At 23.5% G+C, this 22,896-nt stretch overlaps 4 protein-coding genes and 1 pseudogene across 4 annotated transcripts, besides 1 other annotated feature; 3 read left to right on the top strand and 2 right to left on the bottom strand.

The window, feature by feature from the left end:
• Nucleotides 1-1,861: 1,861 nt before the first annotated feature.
• PF3D7_0900400 (rifin) lies at nucleotides 1,862-3,048 on the bottom strand (the record flags this gene model as incomplete). The annotated part of the gene is made up of 2 exons (XM_001351844.1): nucleotides 1,862-2,839; nucleotides 2,995-3,048. The coding sequence occupies 2 exons, from the start codon at nucleotides 3,046-3,048 to the stop codon at nucleotides 1,862-1,864; spliced, it is 1,032 nt and encodes a 343-aa protein (XP_001351880.1).
• Nucleotides 3,049-5,959: 2,911 nt separating this feature from the next.
• Nucleotides 5,960-6,172, top strand: PF3D7_0900350 (annotated as a pseudogene).
• Nucleotides 5,960-6,172: a sequence feature (Plasmodium exported protein, unknown function, fragment, pseudogene).
• A 1,634-nt stretch (nucleotides 6,173-7,806) lies between these two features.
• On the top strand, nucleotides 7,807-9,049 carry PF3D7_0900300 (rifin; the record flags this gene model as incomplete). The annotated part of the gene is made up of 2 exons (XM_001351843.1): nucleotides 7,807-7,875; nucleotides 8,039-9,049. 2 exons carry the CDS (start codon nucleotides 7,807-7,809, stop codon nucleotides 9,047-9,049), a joined length of 1,080 nt encoding a protein of 359 aa, XP_001351879.1.
• Nucleotides 9,050-11,444: 2,395 nt separating this feature from the next.
• PF3D7_0900200 (rifin) lies at nucleotides 11,445-12,805 on the top strand (the record flags this gene model as incomplete). The annotated part of the gene is made up of 2 exons (XM_001351842.1): nucleotides 11,445-11,498; nucleotides 11,729-12,805. The coding sequence occupies 2 exons, from the start codon at nucleotides 11,445-11,447 to the stop codon at nucleotides 12,803-12,805; spliced, it is 1,131 nt and encodes a 376-aa protein (XP_001351878.1).
• A 1,911-nt stretch (nucleotides 12,806-14,716) lies between these two features.
• On the bottom strand, nucleotides 14,717-22,522 carry PF3D7_0900100 (erythrocyte membrane protein 1, PfEMP1; the record flags this gene model as incomplete). The annotated part of the gene is made up of 2 exons (XM_001351841.1): nucleotides 14,717-16,075; nucleotides 17,069-22,522. 2 exons carry the CDS (start codon nucleotides 22,520-22,522, stop codon nucleotides 14,717-14,719), a joined length of 6,813 nt encoding a protein of 2,270 aa, XP_001351877.1.
• Between the last annotated feature and the right edge of the window lie 374 nt (nucleotides 22,523-22,896).

Below are 22,896 nucleotides of genomic sequence, written 5' to 3'. Positions count from 1 at the left end.
CACAAAATTAAAAAATATAACATAATATATAACACAATACAATCATGTTATATATGTGTACATATATATGATATAATATAATTTATAACACTAAAAATTATATACAAAAAAAAAAAAGAAAAACACATAAAAAAAACCCACATATATTTCCATATTACCGGAAATGATGTCGATTTCGGCTTTTCCTTTAAGTGTAGGAATTGCGTTTGCTGCGTTGAGTTACTTTTTACTAAAGGTAAATGGATGTATTTATATGTGTATGTGTTTTATATATATTTATGTATTTAAAATTGAATAAGAAAAAAAAAAAAAATCTCATTAAATAAAAAATAAAAAAATATATTTAGAAAAAAAATTAAAAAAAAATTTATACAATGAGAATTAAATGGAAATTTAAATAAAAATAAAAAAATAAAAAAAAAATTTTATATGAAAAAAAAAAAAAAAAAAATTTTATACGAAAAAAAAAAAAAAATTTTATACGAAAAAAAAAAAAAAATTTTTATACAGTGAGAACTAAATTAAAATTAAAAAAAAAAGAAAAAGAAAAAGAAAAAAAAATTTATGTTTAAAAAAAAAAAAAAAAAAAAAAAACAAATAAATTAACAGTAGAAAAAAAAAAATATATATATATATATAAATTATTATTATAATTTTTTTTTCCTAAATGTGTATACAAATAAAATAATAAAAAAAAAAAAAAAAAAAAAAAAAAAATTTTAATATATCATACAAATTTCATATATATAAAAAATAACAAAAAAAAAAAAAAAATATATAAATATAAATATAAACAAAAAAGGAAAACATTTTACAGAAGAAAAAATATTTAATAAACAAATTTTTTTTTTTTTTTCTTTTTGCCACATAATATATATAAAAATATAATGATAATAAATCAATGCATACATACATAATATAGAAACAAATAACACTTAAAAAAAAATTAAAAAGAACAATATAAATTATGAAATATATATGAAATTATATCTCATAAATATATACATATTATCAAATAAATATATATATATATAAACAAAAAATATCTACATATTATACTAAAAAATAAAACAACATAATAAAAATTACAAAGTCCAAATAAAGAAAAAGTGTATTATTATATTAAAATAAAAAATATACATTATTCCTTTTTTTATTGTGTTTTATTTTTATTAATTTGATTTGTTTTTTGTGTTTTTATTGGTTTTTTATGTATTGTATCTATTTGTTATATTACGTGTAATTATTATATTTTGTTATATGTTTACTATTTTTTGAATTCATTGTATTAGTAGTATTTCTAATAAAAAATAATTAAAAAAAATAATAAAATATATTATGAAATAAATATAAATAACATAATATATAATATGATAGGTTTCTTAAGGAAGATAATTCTGAATTGAAATAATATACTTATTGGTTTTAATTTAAATTATATAAATATAGATATAATATTTTGAATAATATGTTTCTTAAAATATTTATAATAATAGTAATCATAATAATTATAATAATCATAAGTTTTATTGTTTTTTTTGATATATATTCCTTTGAATAACATATGAGGTATTTAAAATATATACGTTACATTATGTTTTAAAAAAATAATATATTATAATAAGTATAAGTATTTTATATAAATTAAAAATTACATTGTTTATTAATTAAAAGAGTTTTAGAAAATAAATAAATAAATAAATAAATAAAATTATAGAAAAATAAATTATATATAAAAGCGCAAGACATATAAAAATAATATAGTTATTTATAATGGTGAAAAAAATATGGTACATTCAAAGGAAAACAGTAGGTGTACCAAACGTCCTAGGAACATAAAAAAATACCAAAAGTCACATATCTATTCTTCTAATAATTTGATGTATTGGAGTTTTTTCTTCATTTTTTTTTTTCGTCGATAACGTAAAACTAAATAAATAATTACCATAATTAAAACAATTACTACAATTGCAATAATGGAAGCAGTTATTCCAGTAGATAAACTACTAGTTGCATTGCCTGCTTTTGTCAATACACCGGTTTTAGCATCAGCAACCGCTTTCGTGACTTCTGCTACTTCTTTAGAATATTTTGCAGTAATTGGCTTAAAATTTCCAGCAAATTTTTGTACCACCATAGAAAATTGAGAATACTTTCTAGAATCTAAATAACCATTCATCATATTATCTAAGTTTTTAAATATAGCATGAAGTGTTACTCCATCAGAAAAGTTACCAAAAATAATAAGTTTTTCCCAATCCATTGGAGGTACCTCACCTGCACTACCTAATGTATTTCTTACTATTTTGACAACGTTAACCAAACCTACTTTTACACCTGCCTTAAGACCTGCATCTGCAGCAGCTTTTGCAGCAATTCCGGAAATATATTGTGACCATGTCACATAGTCAAAACCACTGAGCAGACCCCAACCGGGTGCAACCCCTCCCAAATTTTGTGCACATCTCAAGCATCCTTTTTCCACTTTATCTGCTAACGACTTTTCACAAATACATGTTGGAATGGCGTCACTTTGTATATCAGTTTGTAATGTCGCGAACTTTTCGGTTAATTCCTTTTCTAATTTATCTTTTAAAATAATTTTTTGGATTTCTTTATCACATCGATCTTTACATTTTTGGCGTGTAGTTTTCATCCTTTCGTCATATTCATGAAATCTTTGTTGTGTCTGTTTATTGAAATTATCCATCACTTCTTTCATTTGTGGGTCACTATAATAGTTGACAGGTGCATACAATTCACATTCGCTTAATGACCTTGTGGTTGGTATTTTTTGTGTATGACGTGCTGTGGTGTGTGGTTTTTTGTGGGTATTTACCTATAAAAAATGGTGACATATATATGTAATGTTTATTTGTAGTTTATGATTTTATATATTTGTAATTAATATGTATATTTAAACTATATATATAAGTCATATAGATATAATAATTATATTTATGAATATTTTATTTATTTATCACATAATGTTACCAATATATTTAATTTTAGAGGAAACAATAATATATTAGTATAATGGATTTTCATTTTTTATTGTGATACGTATATTATTTTATGATAAAAACTATAACTAAAAAAATCACATAAAATATTTTATTTTGTGTTATAAATACATCAAATATGTTTAACATAAAACATTATTATAATACATTTAATAACATAATATACAATTATTTTCCCATTATATAAATATATAATTTTTTTTTTTTTTTTATAATGGAACCATATTTGCCTTTTTATTTAAAACCTTAAAAAAAAAAAAAAAAATTAAAAATATAATATATCAAAATATATTACATTTTTTATAATTTTGAATTTTAATTTTTAATAAAATTTAATTTTATATCATACGATAAATTACAATTAAAAAGGTTTTTTTAATATTTTTCAAAAATACGTTACGATTTAGTAAGAACTTCTATTTTTTTGTTGTAAAATATATACATATGTGTAAATTAATGGCTGTTGAACGTGTATACCACATATAATTTACAATTTGGAAAAACCTATTAGTGAAATTGATATTGCAACATGTATGTTAACTATATTGCTGTCATATAAAAATCATTGCATATCATAATATTTGTTATTAAACGTAAAAAAAACAATATATATTTTTTAATAATAATAATTAAACCAAATATATTTTAACAAAGTATTTATGTTCTTTTTTTTTTTTTTGTTATAAAATATATTGTATGTTATACCTTTCTCTCTAATGTATCTAAAATTATATAAATATAAATAAATATATATATATATTTTTAAAATTATATTCTATTAAAAAAAATGTATTTATATATAATATTAGAAATAAATTAAAGAAAAAAGAAATTATTAAGATTAATAAAATACTATTGTATAGTTTTATGTAGTGTTGTGCGTTATACAAATATATACTATTCATAATATAGAAATTATTGTAATATTTTGATAATATATGTATTATATTAAATATTAAAATTGTAGATATATTATTTTAGAATTTCTTGATATAATATTTGTAGGATTACTAGTTGTAATAATATACTTATATATATTTAAATAAAAAAAAAATTATGTTAATTATTATTATTATATATATATTGAAAAGAAATATACGACTTTACATAATAAATACGATAAACAAAAATATATTTTTCTATTATGTTCAATTACTAATATTATATATATATATAATCGTTTGCGTATTGTTTCTAAAATGGTAGCTATTTTCTATAATAATAATAGTATGTATAATTTAAAAAAATATAAATAAAAATATATATAAATATATAATGTAAACAATATATTATAAATAATGACAGAAAGAAAATATATTGGTTCATATGAGAAAAGAACTTTCTGTAATATTATATAAAGTAAACAACACATACTTACATTTTGTAAATGAATAATTTTGTTAACACATCGTAATTTCAATTTTATTTATAGATAGTATGGAATAATTATATATATATATTATTGAATATTAACATAATAATATATTACATTATAATTATATATAGTTCTATAACTATTATAAAGCAGTAAATATATATATATATATATATATACTCTACGTCCTAATTTATATTTTTTGTTTTTATTATTATAATAATAAATATTAATCGCCTTAATATATACATATATACAATTTTTCGTGCAATTAATTTATATTTTTATCTTAATTTTACATATATATAATAATAATGGTAATGATAAATACTTAAGTATATAAAAATTGCATATTATTCCAATAATGAATGCTGTGATACATTTAGCGTGAACTTATTTTAAAATTTAATCATTTTAATCTTTTATTGTCTTTTTATAAATTATAGATTATATATATATGTATATTATTAAAAGACAAAATAACCATTCTAACGAAACATAAATATCGGTGTAACGGTCTGTTATCTATCGAATATAAATTTTACTAAAATATAAAAAATTATGTATCACAATAAAACAAATTTTATAATTGCATTGAAATCTTTTATATAGTGATGACCATATAAACCCATAGATATACATGCGTTGTTAACATGGTTGTAGCACCATTCATATTATAAATGTTTATTGATATGATATAGTTAATTATTAATCTATATATATATATGTATAGTAACAAGTATCAAATAATAAGACAATAAAATATTATAATAGGTTTTTCGAATATGTCTAAATGAAAATTCGTTTGCAAATTTTATATGAAGGTAAAACTGTGATAATAAAACGATGATAATTATTATGATAATTATTATGATAATGATTATTATAATTATAGCAATTATATTACCTTATAATTCATAATATACAACTACTTATTAACAATACGTCAATTTTATAAAACGTGAATAAATAAAACAGGAAGGTATAAATAATACTAACCATAAAAGATATAAATGGATTTTTCTAAAATATTTTTTGTTATATTTTTTTATGATTTTATCGTAATATATATATATATATATATATAATAACGCACATATATATATGTATTATGTAAATAAAAATTATATAAAATATGTAAAACGAAATTCATAGCATAATAATTGTTATTTAGTTGTGATGGTTATTAGATACACTTTAATTTTTATTTAAAATATAACTTATTTCTATGAAATAATATATAATAATCATATTAATATTTGTAGTATCAATTTTTGTAAATAACACATATGTATATTAACTATATATTTTTTGTATTTTATTTGAATACATAAATTATTATATACTAATACGACATTCATTTTACTTTTTATATTAATTATATTTTTTTTTTTTTCTTCAGAGTATAATCATATATGATAAAAGTGAAAAAAAGGATGAAGGAATTTATCATATTATATAGAAGATTATTTACTTACATATAAATATCAATGTTATCATCATTTTAGTGGGTAAAAAATGTATATGTTGAAATATTAAATAATCTATATTGTATACATCAATTCATGATATTGGAGTGGCACTATCATCTACAGACATTGAACATACTCTTAATTTTTGTAAATTAGTTAAAGATGGAAAATCAATTGATGAAATGAAAAATTGTATTTATGCTTTTATAAAGTATTATGATACATTACAAAATGATTTATTTAATGAACATAAGACAATATTTACACAAAGGATAAAAAATACACAAAGACTAGATATGTAAATTAAATTTATATGAGTGTCAATTATATGGTTATATGGGAAAAAATATATATATATGTATAGTATTACTCTATTTTATAAAAACTTAATATAACGTATATTCATTAAATGCATTATATTTGTTCATATATAAAGTAATAACTAATAACACAAATATAAAATATATTATAAGCTATAATTATTCGTGAGTATTCTTCAACAATTTCAAAATTAAATTTTAATAGTATTAATGTATCTATTAATTTATGAAATTCATCCATCGGTTTTTTATTACACATATTGCTAAAAAGTGTTTTTTTTTAAAATAAAATATATATATATATATATATACGTATAAGATTCATGCTATTGTAGCAATATTTTAATGTTTTCTATTTTCTTTGTTCTTTTTTCGTTCTTGCTTACTCACTTTGTTCTAGTTATTAATTTTTTTTTTTTTTGTTTTTGTACTAATACATACTATCATCATCATTATAGTTAACAATTTTATTTTTAGAAATATTAAGAATTTTTTTTTTTATAATTATAAATTATGTATAAATTAAAAGTAAATAACTCGGTTTTTTTTTTGGTAATATGTATAACATTGTGTTACTTATTTAATATATAATAATAATATAATTATTAAAATATATAGTAATTAATAATTTTGATGCAACATGTAATAATACAATTAATGTATGATAAATTGTAATATACTATGATTATTTTAAGAAATATATATATATAATAATTATAAATAGAATGTATATGTATAAGATAAAACACTACATAAAACAATACAATATATTGTGTAATAGTATATATAATTTCTCATTTCGTTAAGTGTTTTTTTTTTTTTTTTTTTTTTTTTTAAATTTCCTTTTCTAATAATAATTAATATTAAAAACATTTTTTTTGTGATAATTATATAATTAAATAATTTAATAATTAATATTTTTTTAAAATAAGTTCAAATATTTTTATAAAAATAATAATATTATCCTTTGCAACTACGTAGATAAATTAGAGAGAAAGTTATAACATGCAACAATTTTTAGAACAAGAAAAAAAAATAATAACAAAGCCTAAAAGAAATACAATTACTATTAGTTTGAAAAATATTTATTTGTTTTATTATGATACACAATATTTATTTTAAATTGTTTTATAAAATTGAAATAATACCAATTTTATATTGTAATATATATTCATATATGTTGTAATAAATTCTTATATACTTATTGAATACCTTTAAAAATTAATTCTCTACACATTTTTATTTTATTTACATCGAAAAACTATTTATTTGTAACTATAGTTTTATTTATTATATACATATATATTAAAATAAAATTAATATTATAATTTATCGTATGATATAAAATTAGGTTTTGTTAGAAATTAAGATGGGAATTTATAAAAAATATGGAAATATTTTACTATATTATTTATTTTTTTCTTCCTATTTATTATTTTTTAATTTTTTTTTGTTGTGAATAAATGGGAAAAATAATTGTGTATTATATTATAGAACTATAATAATATTTTAGTTAAAACATATGTAATACTTATATAACAATAAAATATATTATTATATATGAATTTTTTTAGTTATAATTTTAATCATAAAATAATAGTAGTATCACAATAAATATGAAACTGAACTACACTAAAATATTATTATTTTTCTTTCCATTAAATATATTGTTAACATCATATCATGTATGAATGAAATATTTATAAATATATATATATATATATATATATATTATTTTATAATTTATGGTAAATATACAATATACATATTTATAACAAATATATATAAAATAATATACTCCAACTAATTATAACATATATATATATATATATGATATATTTTTTATAGGTACATAGTAAAAATAAACCACACACCACACCACATCATACACCAACTACTACATCACGAGTGTTAAGCGAATGTGACACACAATCTTCAATTCATGATAATGATGAGGAAATCAATTCAGTGAAGGAAGTTTTCGATCGACAAACCTCACAACGTTTTGAAGAATACCAAGAACGTATGAAAGAAAAACGACAAAAACGTAAAGAACAACGTGACAAAAATATACAAAAAATTATTCAAAAAGATAGAATGGAGAAAAACATAGCAGAAAAAATAGAAAAAGGTTGTCTTATGTGTGGGTGTGGGCTAGGAGGTGTTGCAGGAAGTATTGGATTATTTGGTGGGGTTGCTATAAATATCTGGAAACCTGCGGCACTTAAGGCCGCTATTAAAACAGCTATAGCTAACAGTGCTGATAAGATTGCGGAGGCCGCTAATTCTGCAGGTATTCAAGCAGGTAAGGAATTTGTTATTGCAGGATTAAAACGAATGGGTATATCAACTCTAGGTGGTAAGGATTTGGGAACCTATTTTGCTACAACATCTTATAAAAATATCACAAACATTGCTCAAGCTGTTTATGAACAACATTTTGAGAAATGTGCAGATTATCCTTTATGGAGTGTGCGCGTCCCTTCCAGTGCCGCTAAGCATGATTTTCTTTTTTGCCAGTCGGTGTCGAACCAAATTCCATCTGTATCACAACCAAAACAATATATTTCACGTATAGATGTTGTACAAAAAACTGTACAAAATATTGTTACAAAAGCCGAAGGGGTTGCTGCCGACGCTAGTGCTGTTAAAAGTGCCGAGTTAACTGCTGAAATCACAAAAGAACAGACTACGGCGATAAATACTATATTTATGAGTAAGCAGACAGCTATTATTGCTTCTGTTGTTGCAATATTGATTATAGTTTTAATTATGGTAATTATTTATTTAATTTTACGTTATCGACGAAAAAAAAAAATGAAGAAAAAAGCCCAATACACAAAATTATTAAATGAATAAATATATGGTTTCATGATATTAAATTCAATTTAATGTTTTGTCAATTTTATATTTTTTAATACAAGGATACCATGATAATTCAATTTTTATAACAATATATATATATATTTTTTTGTTTAATGTTATGTGGTCGTTAAATTATTTTATTTATATTTATTTATTTATTTTTTTTTTTTTTTTAGTGAAACGAGTGTAAATTATATATTTATTTTTATAATATTTAATATGTTTAATCTAAATAATATTAACTACTTATGTGATTATAATTAATATATATAACACTATACATATACATATGATTGTATATAATGAGACCACAAAATTAAAAAATATAACATAATATATAACACAATACAATCATGTTATATATGTGTACATATATATGATATAATATAATTTCTAACACTAAAAATTAAATACCAAAAAAAAAAAAAAAAAAAAAAAATCGATATTTGTATAATAATATTTGTATATATATAATTTGTTTATTTGTTTTTGTATAATATTTGTAAATATATTGGATTCAAAATTTATTGAGTAATATTTTTATTTTATTTATTTTTTTGAATTTTTTTTAAATGTCATTGTACATAATTCAATATATAATTTTTATTTTATTTGTATAATATATATATGTTTTATTTTGTTTTGACACATTTGATTATTTGTATAAAATATTTTTTTTTATTTTGTTTTAATTTGACACATTTGATTATTTGTATATATATTTTGTTTGAATTTTTTTATTAATTTGTTTTTGGATATTTGTATATATAAATTTGTTTTATTTGTATAATATGTATGTGATTAAATAGAAAAAAAAAGAAAAAAAAATAGAAAAATATACCATACCATATAAATTATATTCATAGTAGTATATTATATGGTTGTATATTAAAATAAGCTAATATAATTCACCAAAATATTTCTTATTATATATATATATATTTTAATATACTAACCACAAAAATGTTTTCAACACCATATACCGATATATGAACAAATTATAATATAATAATAATGAATTAACCTAATCTTACAATAAGTATTATTATAAAATAGTAATAATATAATATATCAAATATAATAATTGTATTGGAATAACAATATTTATATGATATCCTTTTTTTTTTTTTTTTTTTTGTATTCATACGTACTATCATCATCAATATAGGAAATAAATTCTTTTTAAGAAATATGAAGAATTTTTTTTTTAACGCTTCTAATTACGTATAAAATAAAAATAAATGATTCCTTGTTTTTCCATAGTATATATAATGTCGCGTTATTTGTTTATTGTATAATAATATATTTATTAAAATATGTAGTAATTAATTATTTTGTTACAACATGTAATAATAAAATTAATGTATCATAAGTTGTAAAATACCATAACTTCTATTTTAAGAAATATATATATAATAATACACGTTATGATTATAATATATTTGAATAACATAAAACAATAGAATGTATTATGTAATAGTACGTATAATATCTTATTTTGTTATTTGTTTTTTTTTTAATAATAATAAATATTTATATTTTTTGCGATAATTATATAATTTACTACTTTAATGATAAATTAACGTTTTAATTTATTTGTAATATTTTTATAAAAAAAAAAAAATAATATTAATCTTAGTAACAACATAGATAAATTAGAGGGAATTTTATAACATACAATAAATTTTAGAACAAAACAAATAACATAATATATGAAAATTTATTTATTAATATATATGTATATATTATTATTTGAAGAAGATTTTATATCATTTATTATGTTATAAAATATTTGTTGTTAATTGTTTTTATAACAACAATGTTACGAAATTATATGTTTTAATAACTATTTCATAAGTATTTCATATATATATATTATAAATTGGTATTATATATATATGTCATACACAATTTCCAAAACGTTGGTTTTGCACATTTGTAAATAATTTACAACACAGAAATATGTTGTATTATTACTATATCGTTAGATATTATTGAGAAAAATGAAAAAAATAAAAAAAAAATAAACCAAAAATAACCATAATAATTTATTGTGTTGATTTAAAATTAAATTTCATTAAAAATTAAAAATTAAAAAAAATTATAAAAAATGCAGAATGTTTTGATAAATTATTTTAATATTAATTTTTTTACGTTTTTGTTTTTTTTTTTTGTAATAAATAAAATGGCAAATGTGGATCCACTATAAAAAAAAAAATATATTTACATAATGGGAAAATAATTGTTAATTATATTAAATAAATTATAATCATATTTTATGTTAAACATTTTTATTTAATTTATTTATAATATAAAATAAAGTATTTTATGTGATTTTTTTAGTTATAATATTTATCAAAAAATAATATACGTATCACAATTAAAAAAAATGAAAGTCCATTATATTAATATATTATTGTTTGCTCTTCCATTAAATATATTGGTAATTCCATGTCACATATATATTAAAGAGGATTAATATAATCATATTATAATATAATATATATATTTATATATAAATATATTACGATATCGTATATATAATTTTTATATATATATAGTCCAAATATACATATATATATAAACATAAAAACATACATATTTATAACATATATATATAAAATAAAAAAGAACTAATTATAATATACATATATATGTGACCATTTTGTATAGATATATAATCAAAGGAACCATAACAGCACCACACATCATACATTAAAAATACCAATCACTAGATTATTATGCGAATGTGAATTATATGAACTTGCCAACTATGATAATGACCCTGAAATGAAAGAAGTCATGCAACAATTTGAGGATCGTACAACACAACGATTTCACGAATATGACGAAAGGATGAAAACTACACGCCAAAAATGTAAAGATAAATGCGATAAAGAAATACAGAAAATTATATTAAAAGATAAATTGGAAAAAGAATTAATGGACAAATTTGCCACACTACACACAGATATACAAAGTGATGCTATTCCAACATGTATTTGCGAAAAATCCTTGGAGGACAAAATGGAAAAAGAATGCTTGAAATGTGCACAAAATTTGGGAGGTATTGTTGCACCCTCTACAGGAGTATTAGGTGAAATTGCTGCACTTGCTGTAAATGCCTGGAAAACTGAGGCAATTGCTGCCGCTACGAAAGCTGCTATAGCTAAGGGTACAGCTAAGGGTTTGGCTGCAGGTGCTGCTAAGGGTGTGGCTGAAGTAATTGCACAAGTAGAATCACAATTTCGTTTATCAACTATAGGTGTTAAGGAATTGGGGTCAATTTTTAATGCATCAAATTATACGAATGAGACTTTCATTAGTGGATATATTTATGCTCAATATCAAGGGTCGCAATGTGGATCTCTTTCTATGTTACTTGGCAAGAGCAAGCCTTTTTGCACTTTTGTGGAAGGACGAATTTTTGCTACATCGGTACGTGTAGGTAGGAGTTTTTCACCCGAAGATTTTATAAAAACAACTGTACAAACTATCGTCAAAAATGCCAAAACTACTGCTGAAGCTACAAAGGCTCAGGTGGCTTCCGCTGAAAAAGCAGCAGTTTTAGAAACAAGCAAGAAGGCTATAGAAGCTACAACTACTCCTTACTATACTCCTATAATAGTATCAATAGTTGCAATAGTGGTCATAATTTTAATTATGGTAATAATATATAAGATTTTACGTTATCGACGAAAAAAGAAAATGAAGAAAAAACTGCAATATATAAAATTATTGAAAGAATAGATGTGATGTATTTGGTATTTTTCGATGTTGGTAGGATGTATGGTACACGTAGTATTTTTCTTTGAATGTACCGTGTGTTTTTTTTTTTTTTTCTCCATTATAAATAACTATATATTTTTATATGTATTGCGCTTTTATATATAATTTATTTTTCTATAATTTTATTTATTTATTTATTTATTTATTTATTTATTTATTTATTTATTTATTTATTTATTTATTTTCTAAAACTCTTTTAATTAATAAACAATGTAATTTTTAATTTATATAAAATACTTATACGTATTATAATATATTATTTTTTTAAAACATAATGTAACGTATATTTTTTAAATACCTCATATGTTTTTCAAAGGAATATATATCAAAAAAAACAATAAAACTTATGATTATTATAATTATGATTATTATGATTATGATTATTATGATTACTATTATTATAAATATTTTAAGAAACATATTATTCAAAATATTATATCTATATTTATATAATTTAAATTAAAACCAATAAGTATATTATTTCAATTCAGAATTATCTTCCTTAAGAAACCTATCATATTATATATTATGTTATTTATATTTATTTCATAATATATTTTATTATTTTAATTATTTTTTATTAGAAATACTACTAATACAATGAATTCAAAAAATAGTCAACATATAACAAAATATAATAATTATACGTAATATAACAAATAGATACAATACATAAAAAAAATAATAAAAATATAAAAAATGCATGAAATAAATAAAAATAAAACACAATAAAAAAAAGAATAATGTATATTTTTTATTTTAATATAATAATACACTTTTTCTTTATTTTGCCTTTGTAATTTTTATTATGTTGTTTTATTTAGTATAATATGTAGATATTTTTTGTTTTTATATATATATATTTATTTGATAATATGTATATATTTATGAGATATAATTTCATATATATTTCATAATTTATATTGTTCTTTTTAATTTTTTTTTAAGTGTTATTTGTTTCTATATTACGGTATGCATTGATTTATTATCATTATATTTTTATATATATTAAGTGGCAAAAAAAGAAAAAAAAAAAAAAATTTGTTTATTAAATATTTTTTCTTCTGTAAAATGTTTTCCATTTTTGTTTATATTTATATTTATATATTTTTTTTTTTTTTTTTTTTTTTTTTTGTTATTTTTTATATATATGAAATTTGTATGATATATTAAAATTTTTTTTTTTTTTTTTTTTTTTGTTATTTTTTATATATATGAAATTTATATGATATATTTCAAATTTTTCTTTTTTTTTTTTTTTTTTTTTATTATTTTATATGTAAACACATTTAGGAAAAAAAAATTATAATAATAATTTTTATATATATATATATTTTTTTTTTTTTTTTTTTAATATAATAAAAAGTAAAAATTATAAAATAAAAAATAAAAATATGAAATTTTTAAAGTACTGTTATCACTAATAAAATTAATAGTTATACTGTTAATTACTACTTCTAATAATATTACTATTAATAGTAGTATTAATAACAATAATACAAATAGTAATATATTATTATATTCAATGCGTTTCCAATAGTTTATGTTTTTTAATTTAAATAATTTTAACTATTATTGTTATCATATTAAATATATATATATAATACAATATAATTATGATATATATATGTACATATATATAATATAATTTGTAACACTAAAAATTAAATACAAAAAAAAAAAAAAATACACAAACAAAAAATATAATATAACATGAACAATTAAAAAATATAACATAATACACAAATATAAAATATAATATAATACACAAATCAAATATAATATAACATCAACAAATAAAAAATATAATATAATGTACACATAAACAAAAAAAAAATCAAACATATATATATATATACATACATATATATATTATATATCCCATACATCTGCTATAGGATATTTCTCTTTCACCAATTTGGTATTTACATCCATTTCAATTTGTACTTTACTAGGTACATCCATAGCATTAGTATCCACAGTTGATGTATCATGATCATTTACATCATAATAAATATCATCTTGCACATCATAATAAGGTTCATTATATTTATCCAGATCCTCCAAGATAGTATCCATATTAGTAAATTGATTTATAGGTTTAGGATTATCCATATGTATTTGTATGGAAACATCAGTATTTAACACGTATGGTATGTCACTATGTATGTTGTTATCACTAGGTATATCACTTTGTTTACCACTAGGTATATCACTAGGATGAATATCACTATGTATGTTGTTATCACTAGGTGTATCACTTAGTTTACCACTAGGTATACCACTATTTATGTCACCACTATGTGTCTCATTTTCCCACTTTTCTTTTAATTTATCTAATACTTCCTCTTTATTATTCCACTGTTGGCACATATCTCTTTGTCTATCTAGCCATGTATGGAACAAATTCAATTGATTGTGGATGGGGTCGTCACTTATAGGTTTGGCAACACTATGTATACTTGTTTGTTTCACATGATTTGTTCCAAATAATTCATTTTCTTTTCGTTTTAATAATTCATCATATATATCAATATGTTGATTACCACTATTTAATGAATCATTAATTAGGTCAATACCAGAATATACATTATTTGATACATATTTTGGATCATCCATAGTATTAGTACTCATATCATAACTGTATTCTTCTCCACTAAGTAAATTTCTATCATGAATAGAAGTAATAAAAGGTTTTTCTTCAGGTTTATCAAAATATAAAGTATTCGGTTGTGTATTGAATGGAATATCACCACTACTATAATCATTTGGTACATCATTTGGTTGTTCACTTTGTAACATATTAGATATAAATTCATCTTTCAATGTATTCCACTCATTATCTGTAATTTTACTACTAGGTATACCATCACTTTGTATATCATTTTGTGTATCAATAGGTGTGTTTTTACCACTAGCTGTTGTGTTCTTACCACTAGGTTCTAGTACTACTTCTATCAACGTTTTATATTTAGGAGCACGTGGTACATATATATCATTAATATCCATCTCTTCATACTCACTTTCGGAAGATGAAGTAATATCACTATAATGATCGGTGTAACCACTATCTGTTCCACTATCTCCTTCAAGGTAAATGTACCGTTTGCCTCTGTATTTACCACTAGTATAAGGTATATATCTATTGGGTGAAAGTTTTGTCGGTATATCATAATCACTTTTGGGGATATTAATGACACGCAAAAGATCAATAGTAGATTTGGTTTTTTTCTAAAAAAAAAAATGAACATATATGTGTATGTATATATATGTATTTAGGTATTATATATGGGTTTGTTAATGTATATATGTATTTATGTATATCTATGTGTTTGTTAATGTATATATGTATGTATTTATGGGTATATAAATATATATATATATATATGTATGTGTATATGTGAATGTAGTTATGGGTATATATATATATATGTATGTATATGTATGTGTATATGTGAATGTAGTTATGGGTATATATATATAATATATGTATGTATATGTATGTGTAAATGTGTATGTAGTTATGGGTATATATATATAATATATGTATGTATATGTATATGTGCATGTATTTAATTTTATTTTATTTTTTTTATTTAATTAAATTTTTTTTTATTTTATTTAAATAAATTTTTTTTATTTTTTTTTTATTTAATTCAATTTTTTTAATTTTTTTTTTTTTTTTTTTTTTTTTAATTTTATTTTATTTAATTTTTTTTTATTTTATTTTATTTTTTAATTTTTTTTTTATTTTATGATATATATTTTTTTTTTAACATTTTTTCCCTTTTCTTTTTATTTTATGATATATATATTTTTTTTTTAACATGTTTTTTTTTTTTTTTGTTTTTATTTAATAAATTTTTTTTTATTTTATTTCTAATAAATTTTTTTTATAATCATTTTTTTTAAATATATAAAATTTTCTTTAATTTCTTTTTGATAATATTTTTCATTTTTTATTTTATCAAAATTTATATTTTTATATTAATTTTTATTATTTTTAAAATCTTTTTCTTTTTTTTTTTTTTTTTTTTTTTTTTTATAAATTTTATATTCCTATTTTCTTTTTTCCTTTTTTTTCATTTTTTTCTTTTTTAATATAAATACATATATATAAAATATATATAAAACACATACATATACACAAATATATATCCAATCATACGCACAAATACATATAAAAAAAACACATCCCCACATATATATATATATATTTAATACCTTTAGATAAAAATAAGTGAATGCAGCAAAACCGATGCCAATACTCCACATGATGGTAGAAGACATGAGGGCGGGTATAACCGCGGGGTGCTCCAATACATTACGGGGTTGTCGTTTGGGTCGTTTTTTATCTTTTGGTCGTGCTGGGGCTGCTTTTGGTGGGACTTTTTTCTCTGTATCGGCTTGTTCTGGGCCTTTATCGGCTTCGGGTTCTGCTGCTGGGGGGATGCCACTTTCTTCTTCCGCTTTTTTGGCTGCACCAGGAGCGACTGCATCACAAGTGCCATCTGTTTCCTCTTGTTGTGCTGGTGTTTGTGGCGGACAAAATCCCGGTCGCATATTTTCTGGGTTTTGTTCTTCTTCAAGGACTAAGTCCTCATCATCAGGGGGGGTGATGGGGTTTTCACACGTTTGACCTGGTTTGCCACTAGGTTGGTGTTGGGTTTGACAAGATGTTGCTTTTGTTTTAAGATTTTCAAGCAAACATTCTACAACATCCTTCTCACTATTTCCTGCGTTGTCAACGCATTTACATTCATATGCCTTCAGGAAGTCTGTTAACTCATCAAACTTTCGTTTACCATTTTTAAGATCCATTCTATATATCAAGGGATCCAAAATCTTTTTAACCGAAGATTTCATGTCATCGTCACCTTTTCTTTGATTTCGATTATTAAAATGTGTTCTTATTTGATCCCACTCCTCTTTCTTTTGATCTACCCATACTTTCACACATGCACAATTTTTTTTAGATTCTTCACTACATTTATTTCCTCCATTTTCTTTACATTGTTCGAATACTTTTCTTTTTTTCAATATATAATAACCTTCTATAAAATCTTCTAACCAATATATTAGCAATACTTTAAATGTAGTATAGTCATTAAGGTCTATTACTTTATTAAAATTATTTAGTTTACACAGATCCATATTTTCGCCTTTATATTTACAAGTCCATTCTTGTTTTCTTATACCTTTAAATAAACGTGATGTTTTAAATAAATCATTTGAATCTTTTGATTGTTCTGAATTTTTTAAATCTTTTGAATACTCTTTAATAAACGGTCCCCTACGATCAATCATTTCTACGGTAATAGTACTGTTTTCACCGTTTCCACTTATTCCTTCAAAAACACTGTCCCACGTATTCCCATTTCCGTTAACTGGTGTACATTGATCATTACCACCACTTCTAGCACGTCTACCATTACAATTAACTTCATATGAAGGACACATCTCACAATATTTTGAATGACCAAACGTCTTAAGAGGTTCCTTAAAATCTATTTTATTATCATTATCTTTTTCCTCACTAGTTTGACCATCTTTGCAATGTCTCAATTCTTTCAAAAAATCTGCAGCAGTAGAATAACCTTGTAATTTTTTATAATCCACACTAGAATTGACTTTTAATTTATCATATTCCCCTTGATATTTATGTTTTTGATTATGAAATTCTTCGAATTTTATATCTATCCATTTTCTATATTTTCTACATTGTTCATAACAACGCGGACAATTTGGATCTTCAAGCATCTTATGATGTCCAAGGTTTCCGTTTTTAGTACAATCATGTCCATCCCCACTACATTTGTATTCATCATCACCCTTTTCTCTACATGCTTTTTTCACGTTTTTCAACATCCGCGCCCTTTTATCACAAAAGTCGCTTCCCCACTCATGTAACCATCTAAAAAATGGGGGTATTTCCACAAATTCTGTCAATTTGGGGTTGTTGAGGGTGGGTGTATCACTAGGGGCTGAGGCGATTTGGGGTTTGGTATCACTACTTTCTTCTTTAAGTTCCACAGTTTTGTATTGGTATTGGGAGATGGGCTCGTTGGAGGCGCCCTCTTTATCCAAAAGTGCCTTTTTCACTTCTTTATCCTGTATTGGTGGTTGTTCTTTTGCCTCACTATCTGTATAGGTTAAGGCACATACCATAGCATTCCAGATATGTTCACCGTGGTTTTTCCACCAGGATTCGGGGTCGTTACCACTAGATGAACCAGGAGATGTGCCATTTTTTGGGAGAATTTCATCTATTTTCGCTTGTATTTTTTTCATAGTGTCTTTGTCATTACCGCTTAACATGTCCACCACTATATTCTTCCCTTCTAATATATCTTTGTAGTCTGCTAATGTATAAAACATCTGTCGCAGGAAACCATCAGGTATTTTGCCACCATTTAGTTCGTTTTGGGGGTCCTTGTTTTTGTTTTCGTCGGTTTGTGTATATACGTTTCCTTGTGCTTCCTCTTGTTTTTCTTTTTTCTCTTTTTCTTTTATTTTCTTATATCTATGCCACAAAAAAAACGTCTCTATTGCCGCAGATTGGATGAACGCATCACGCAAGTCGTCGGCGCGTGGGTTGGACGGCGACTGCTTGGCCGAAGTGGTCAAAGTGGAATTACTAGCTACTGGTGATTGTGGTTTTAGTTGTTGTTGTTGTTGTTGTTGTTCTTGTTGTTGTTGTTGTTGTTGTTGTAGTTGTGATGACTGTTTGCCAGTACCACCACCTTCTACCTGTGATTTCAACTGTATTCCTGCCCACTCTTTTATTTTACCTATATATAGTTTTCGCCTCCTGGGTGGCACACAAATACTACCAGTAGTGTCACCACTTTTAGCACTAGATGGGGCGGTTGTAACGACACCACTAGTGGTGTCACGTCGTTGACGTGGGGGACTTTCACTCTCACTACTTGTGTCTGTTTTGTCACCACTTGGTATACATTTCCAATTGGGGAATTTTTCCTTACCATATTGGTACTTTTGTTGGCACGCCTTTGTGAGATCGTCACCAGTGAGTGCGCTTTTCACTGTTTCGCACACCTTCTCCGCTTCGTCTTTTTTTGCCGTTGGTTCCTTCTCCGCCTCTTTTGATCCCTCCCCCGATACATCCTCCTGGTCCTTGTTCTCCGTGTTGTCCTCCTCGACGTTTTCCTCCACCTCCCCCGTCCCTTCCGTGCCTTCCTCCTCTTCTTCTTCCTCTTCGTCGGAATCCTCTTTTTTGGGGATGTTGTCACCTGCTACTTCGGCACGAGCGAGACTTTCTTCTGGTGGTTTGCAGTCCTTGCATTTGGTGGCGTCTTGTTCTTCATGTTTTAGTAATTTATCAATTGTGGTATTGTCCTTGCCACTACTGGCACCACCATCAGCTGCTTCTACTTGATTTTTTCTTTCTTCCTCTTCCAACAGTTTCTTAATTCCTTCTAATTCCTTTGCATTCCCATAACCATCTTTAATATCTTTGAAAAGTTCATCTATGTTCAAAACATATTTAAGAACTTCATCGTAACCAAATTGGCCAAGAAATCCTTTACTGCCAAAATCTTGCGTTTTAAAATGTTTTTTTATTTTGTCCCATTCTTCTTTCTTTTTTCCAATCCATTTTTTAAAACAATCACAATTTGTATTACATTCATTTTTACATTTTTCTGATTTATTTTTTAAGCATCCCCCAATTTTGCCTCTCCAATACATAGAATCGTTCAAAAAACGTCTTATCCAAAAGTAAAAAAAATCATTGTATGTCTTTTGGAATTCAGCAGGTTCGTCTGCAGTCTTTTTTTCACTTTCATGTTTTTTGGGGTTTGGCAATATACATAATCCGCCTGCATTTTTCATATTTTCATAATCTTGTTGGTCATCATCATCTTCAGGTTTCATTACATCTTCACCTTTATAACATTTCCATGGTTCACACAAAGAAGAATCAATATTAGTACCACAATCACCACTACCACTAGAACTAGCCTTACCACTATTACCGTTTTGTGTTTTGCAAAACTTGTCAATTTTTTGTTTTATCTCATTTCCTTTATCACCGAAGGAAAGGACGTTGATATCATTAAACGGGGCATCATCTCGAATCTTATAAGGTTTTTTAACATCGCATGTACCACCACTTTTCTCTTCCCATCCACTACCATTACGTTCGACCCCACATCCGGGACATACTTCACAATATTTCGAATGATAAAATGTTCCTTCTTTATTAATATTTTTATTAAGACTATTATCAGCTGTTTTAAAATCAATATTTTCTTTTTCATCAGTAATTTTTTTGCATATTTCTTCATTATTTAATTTTTCTAAAAAGGAATCGACATCTTGGTAGCCAACTTCTTTCAGTTTTTTATAAAATTTACTTTCATACCCATTATCATCACTACTACTACTACTACGTGCAACCCGTTTTTTCCTGCTACTACCCCCACCATCACCACCTGATATTTCTGTTTTGTATTTTCTTTTTTGTTTTAGAAATTCTTTTTTCTGGTTATCTATCCAAGATTCATACATACGACACCAAACAGAACACTTTGTACAATGTTCACCTATAACAATTCTACCTTTTTTATATATAGTTTTTGTGCAATCAAATCCATTACCACTACAATACCTTTGTTCTTCATCATTACGACAATTTGTTTTAACATCTTTTAATTTATGTTTTTTTTTACGACAGAAATCTTCGGCCCATTCCTCGAACCAGCGAAGAAACTGCGGCACATAATCGAAATATGTGGGGACCTGGTCGGTCTCATTTTTGCCGGGCTTTCCGCCACTTGACTTGGTACAGCGGCATTTGTGAATAGCCTGAGTTCCAGTTTTTTCATCATCACCACCACATGTTCCTCGAAAATATTTAGCATTATCTGGTGCATCACATGTGATAGCTTCCCATACTTTGGCGCGATTTGCGTCCCACCAAGCTTCTCTTAATTTGTAATACTCTGGAGTATCATCATTGTAGCGATTATTTTTATCCAAATTACCATATATATTACCGAAAATAACTTTCAACTTACTTTCTAATTGATCTCTTTTTTCTTTTTCTTTATCATCATAACCCAGATACAGATCTCTTCCTCTGACAATATCACCTATATCTGCAAAACTTCGTGCTAATACGGTACATAGTTGAGAACCCTTATTAGTCAGTTGATGTTGTCGATAACGACCTGAAATTGAGTCCCCTTCATATTTTGCTGCATAACACACTTCTGCCAACAATGTGTCAGTAGACGTCTTCGACGTTGGTATTTTTTCCATATTTTTGTCGCATACGTGCAATCTTCTATATGGAGCACATGCTCCACCAGTTACATTACGATTATTACCTTTTATTCTATGATCAGTGCATTGGCCACCAAGTGTATCCGAAAAACGTTCTACAATTATTCCACTTAACCCTTTGCACGGATTCCTTTCATTGTTAACACCAAGACGTGTAGTATAATATTCTTTTACAAGGGTGCACGTATCTGTGGTGTATCTTGTTTCCGAACTACGACCATTTGCTGTGTTCAAATCTCCTTTCAATTCCTCAATATAATTTTTAGCTTCACTTTTCGCTTTTTCGTGCACGTCTTTCCCAATCATATCCAACAGATGCTTGGCATCCGGGGCACTACTATAGTCAGGCGCACGCGTCTTGGGCCCCATTTTTGTTAACTCCACCACTACATGATGTCATACATGCATACATACGTGGTTTATATCGTGGCATACATGGTAAGTGTGGGCGGTGGTGGTGGCGTATTGCGTATGTTATGGGAGTATTGTGATATGGTAGAATAATAATAATAGTATTGTGTTGAAATATATATATATATATAAGTATTGTATATATATTTATATATATTAATTATAATAGTTGTAATATTATAATATATATATAATATATATATTAATAAATAATATTTAATATGTATATAATAATAATTATTAGTTTTATATATATATTTTTAAAAAAAATTTATATTAATACTTTTATAATAAATTTAAATATTCTAACAAAAAAAAAAACAACAATTACA

The sequence above is a fragment of the Plasmodium falciparum genome (genome assembly GCF_000002765.6).
Source record: "Plasmodium falciparum 3D7 genome assembly, chromosome: 9".
NCBI classification, from domain to species: Eukaryota; Apicomplexa; class Aconoidasida; order Haemosporida; family Plasmodiidae; genus Plasmodium; species Plasmodium falciparum.
The sequence above is the reverse complement of the archived record's forward strand: the minus strand, read 5'-3'. Positions and strand labels throughout refer to the sequence as shown.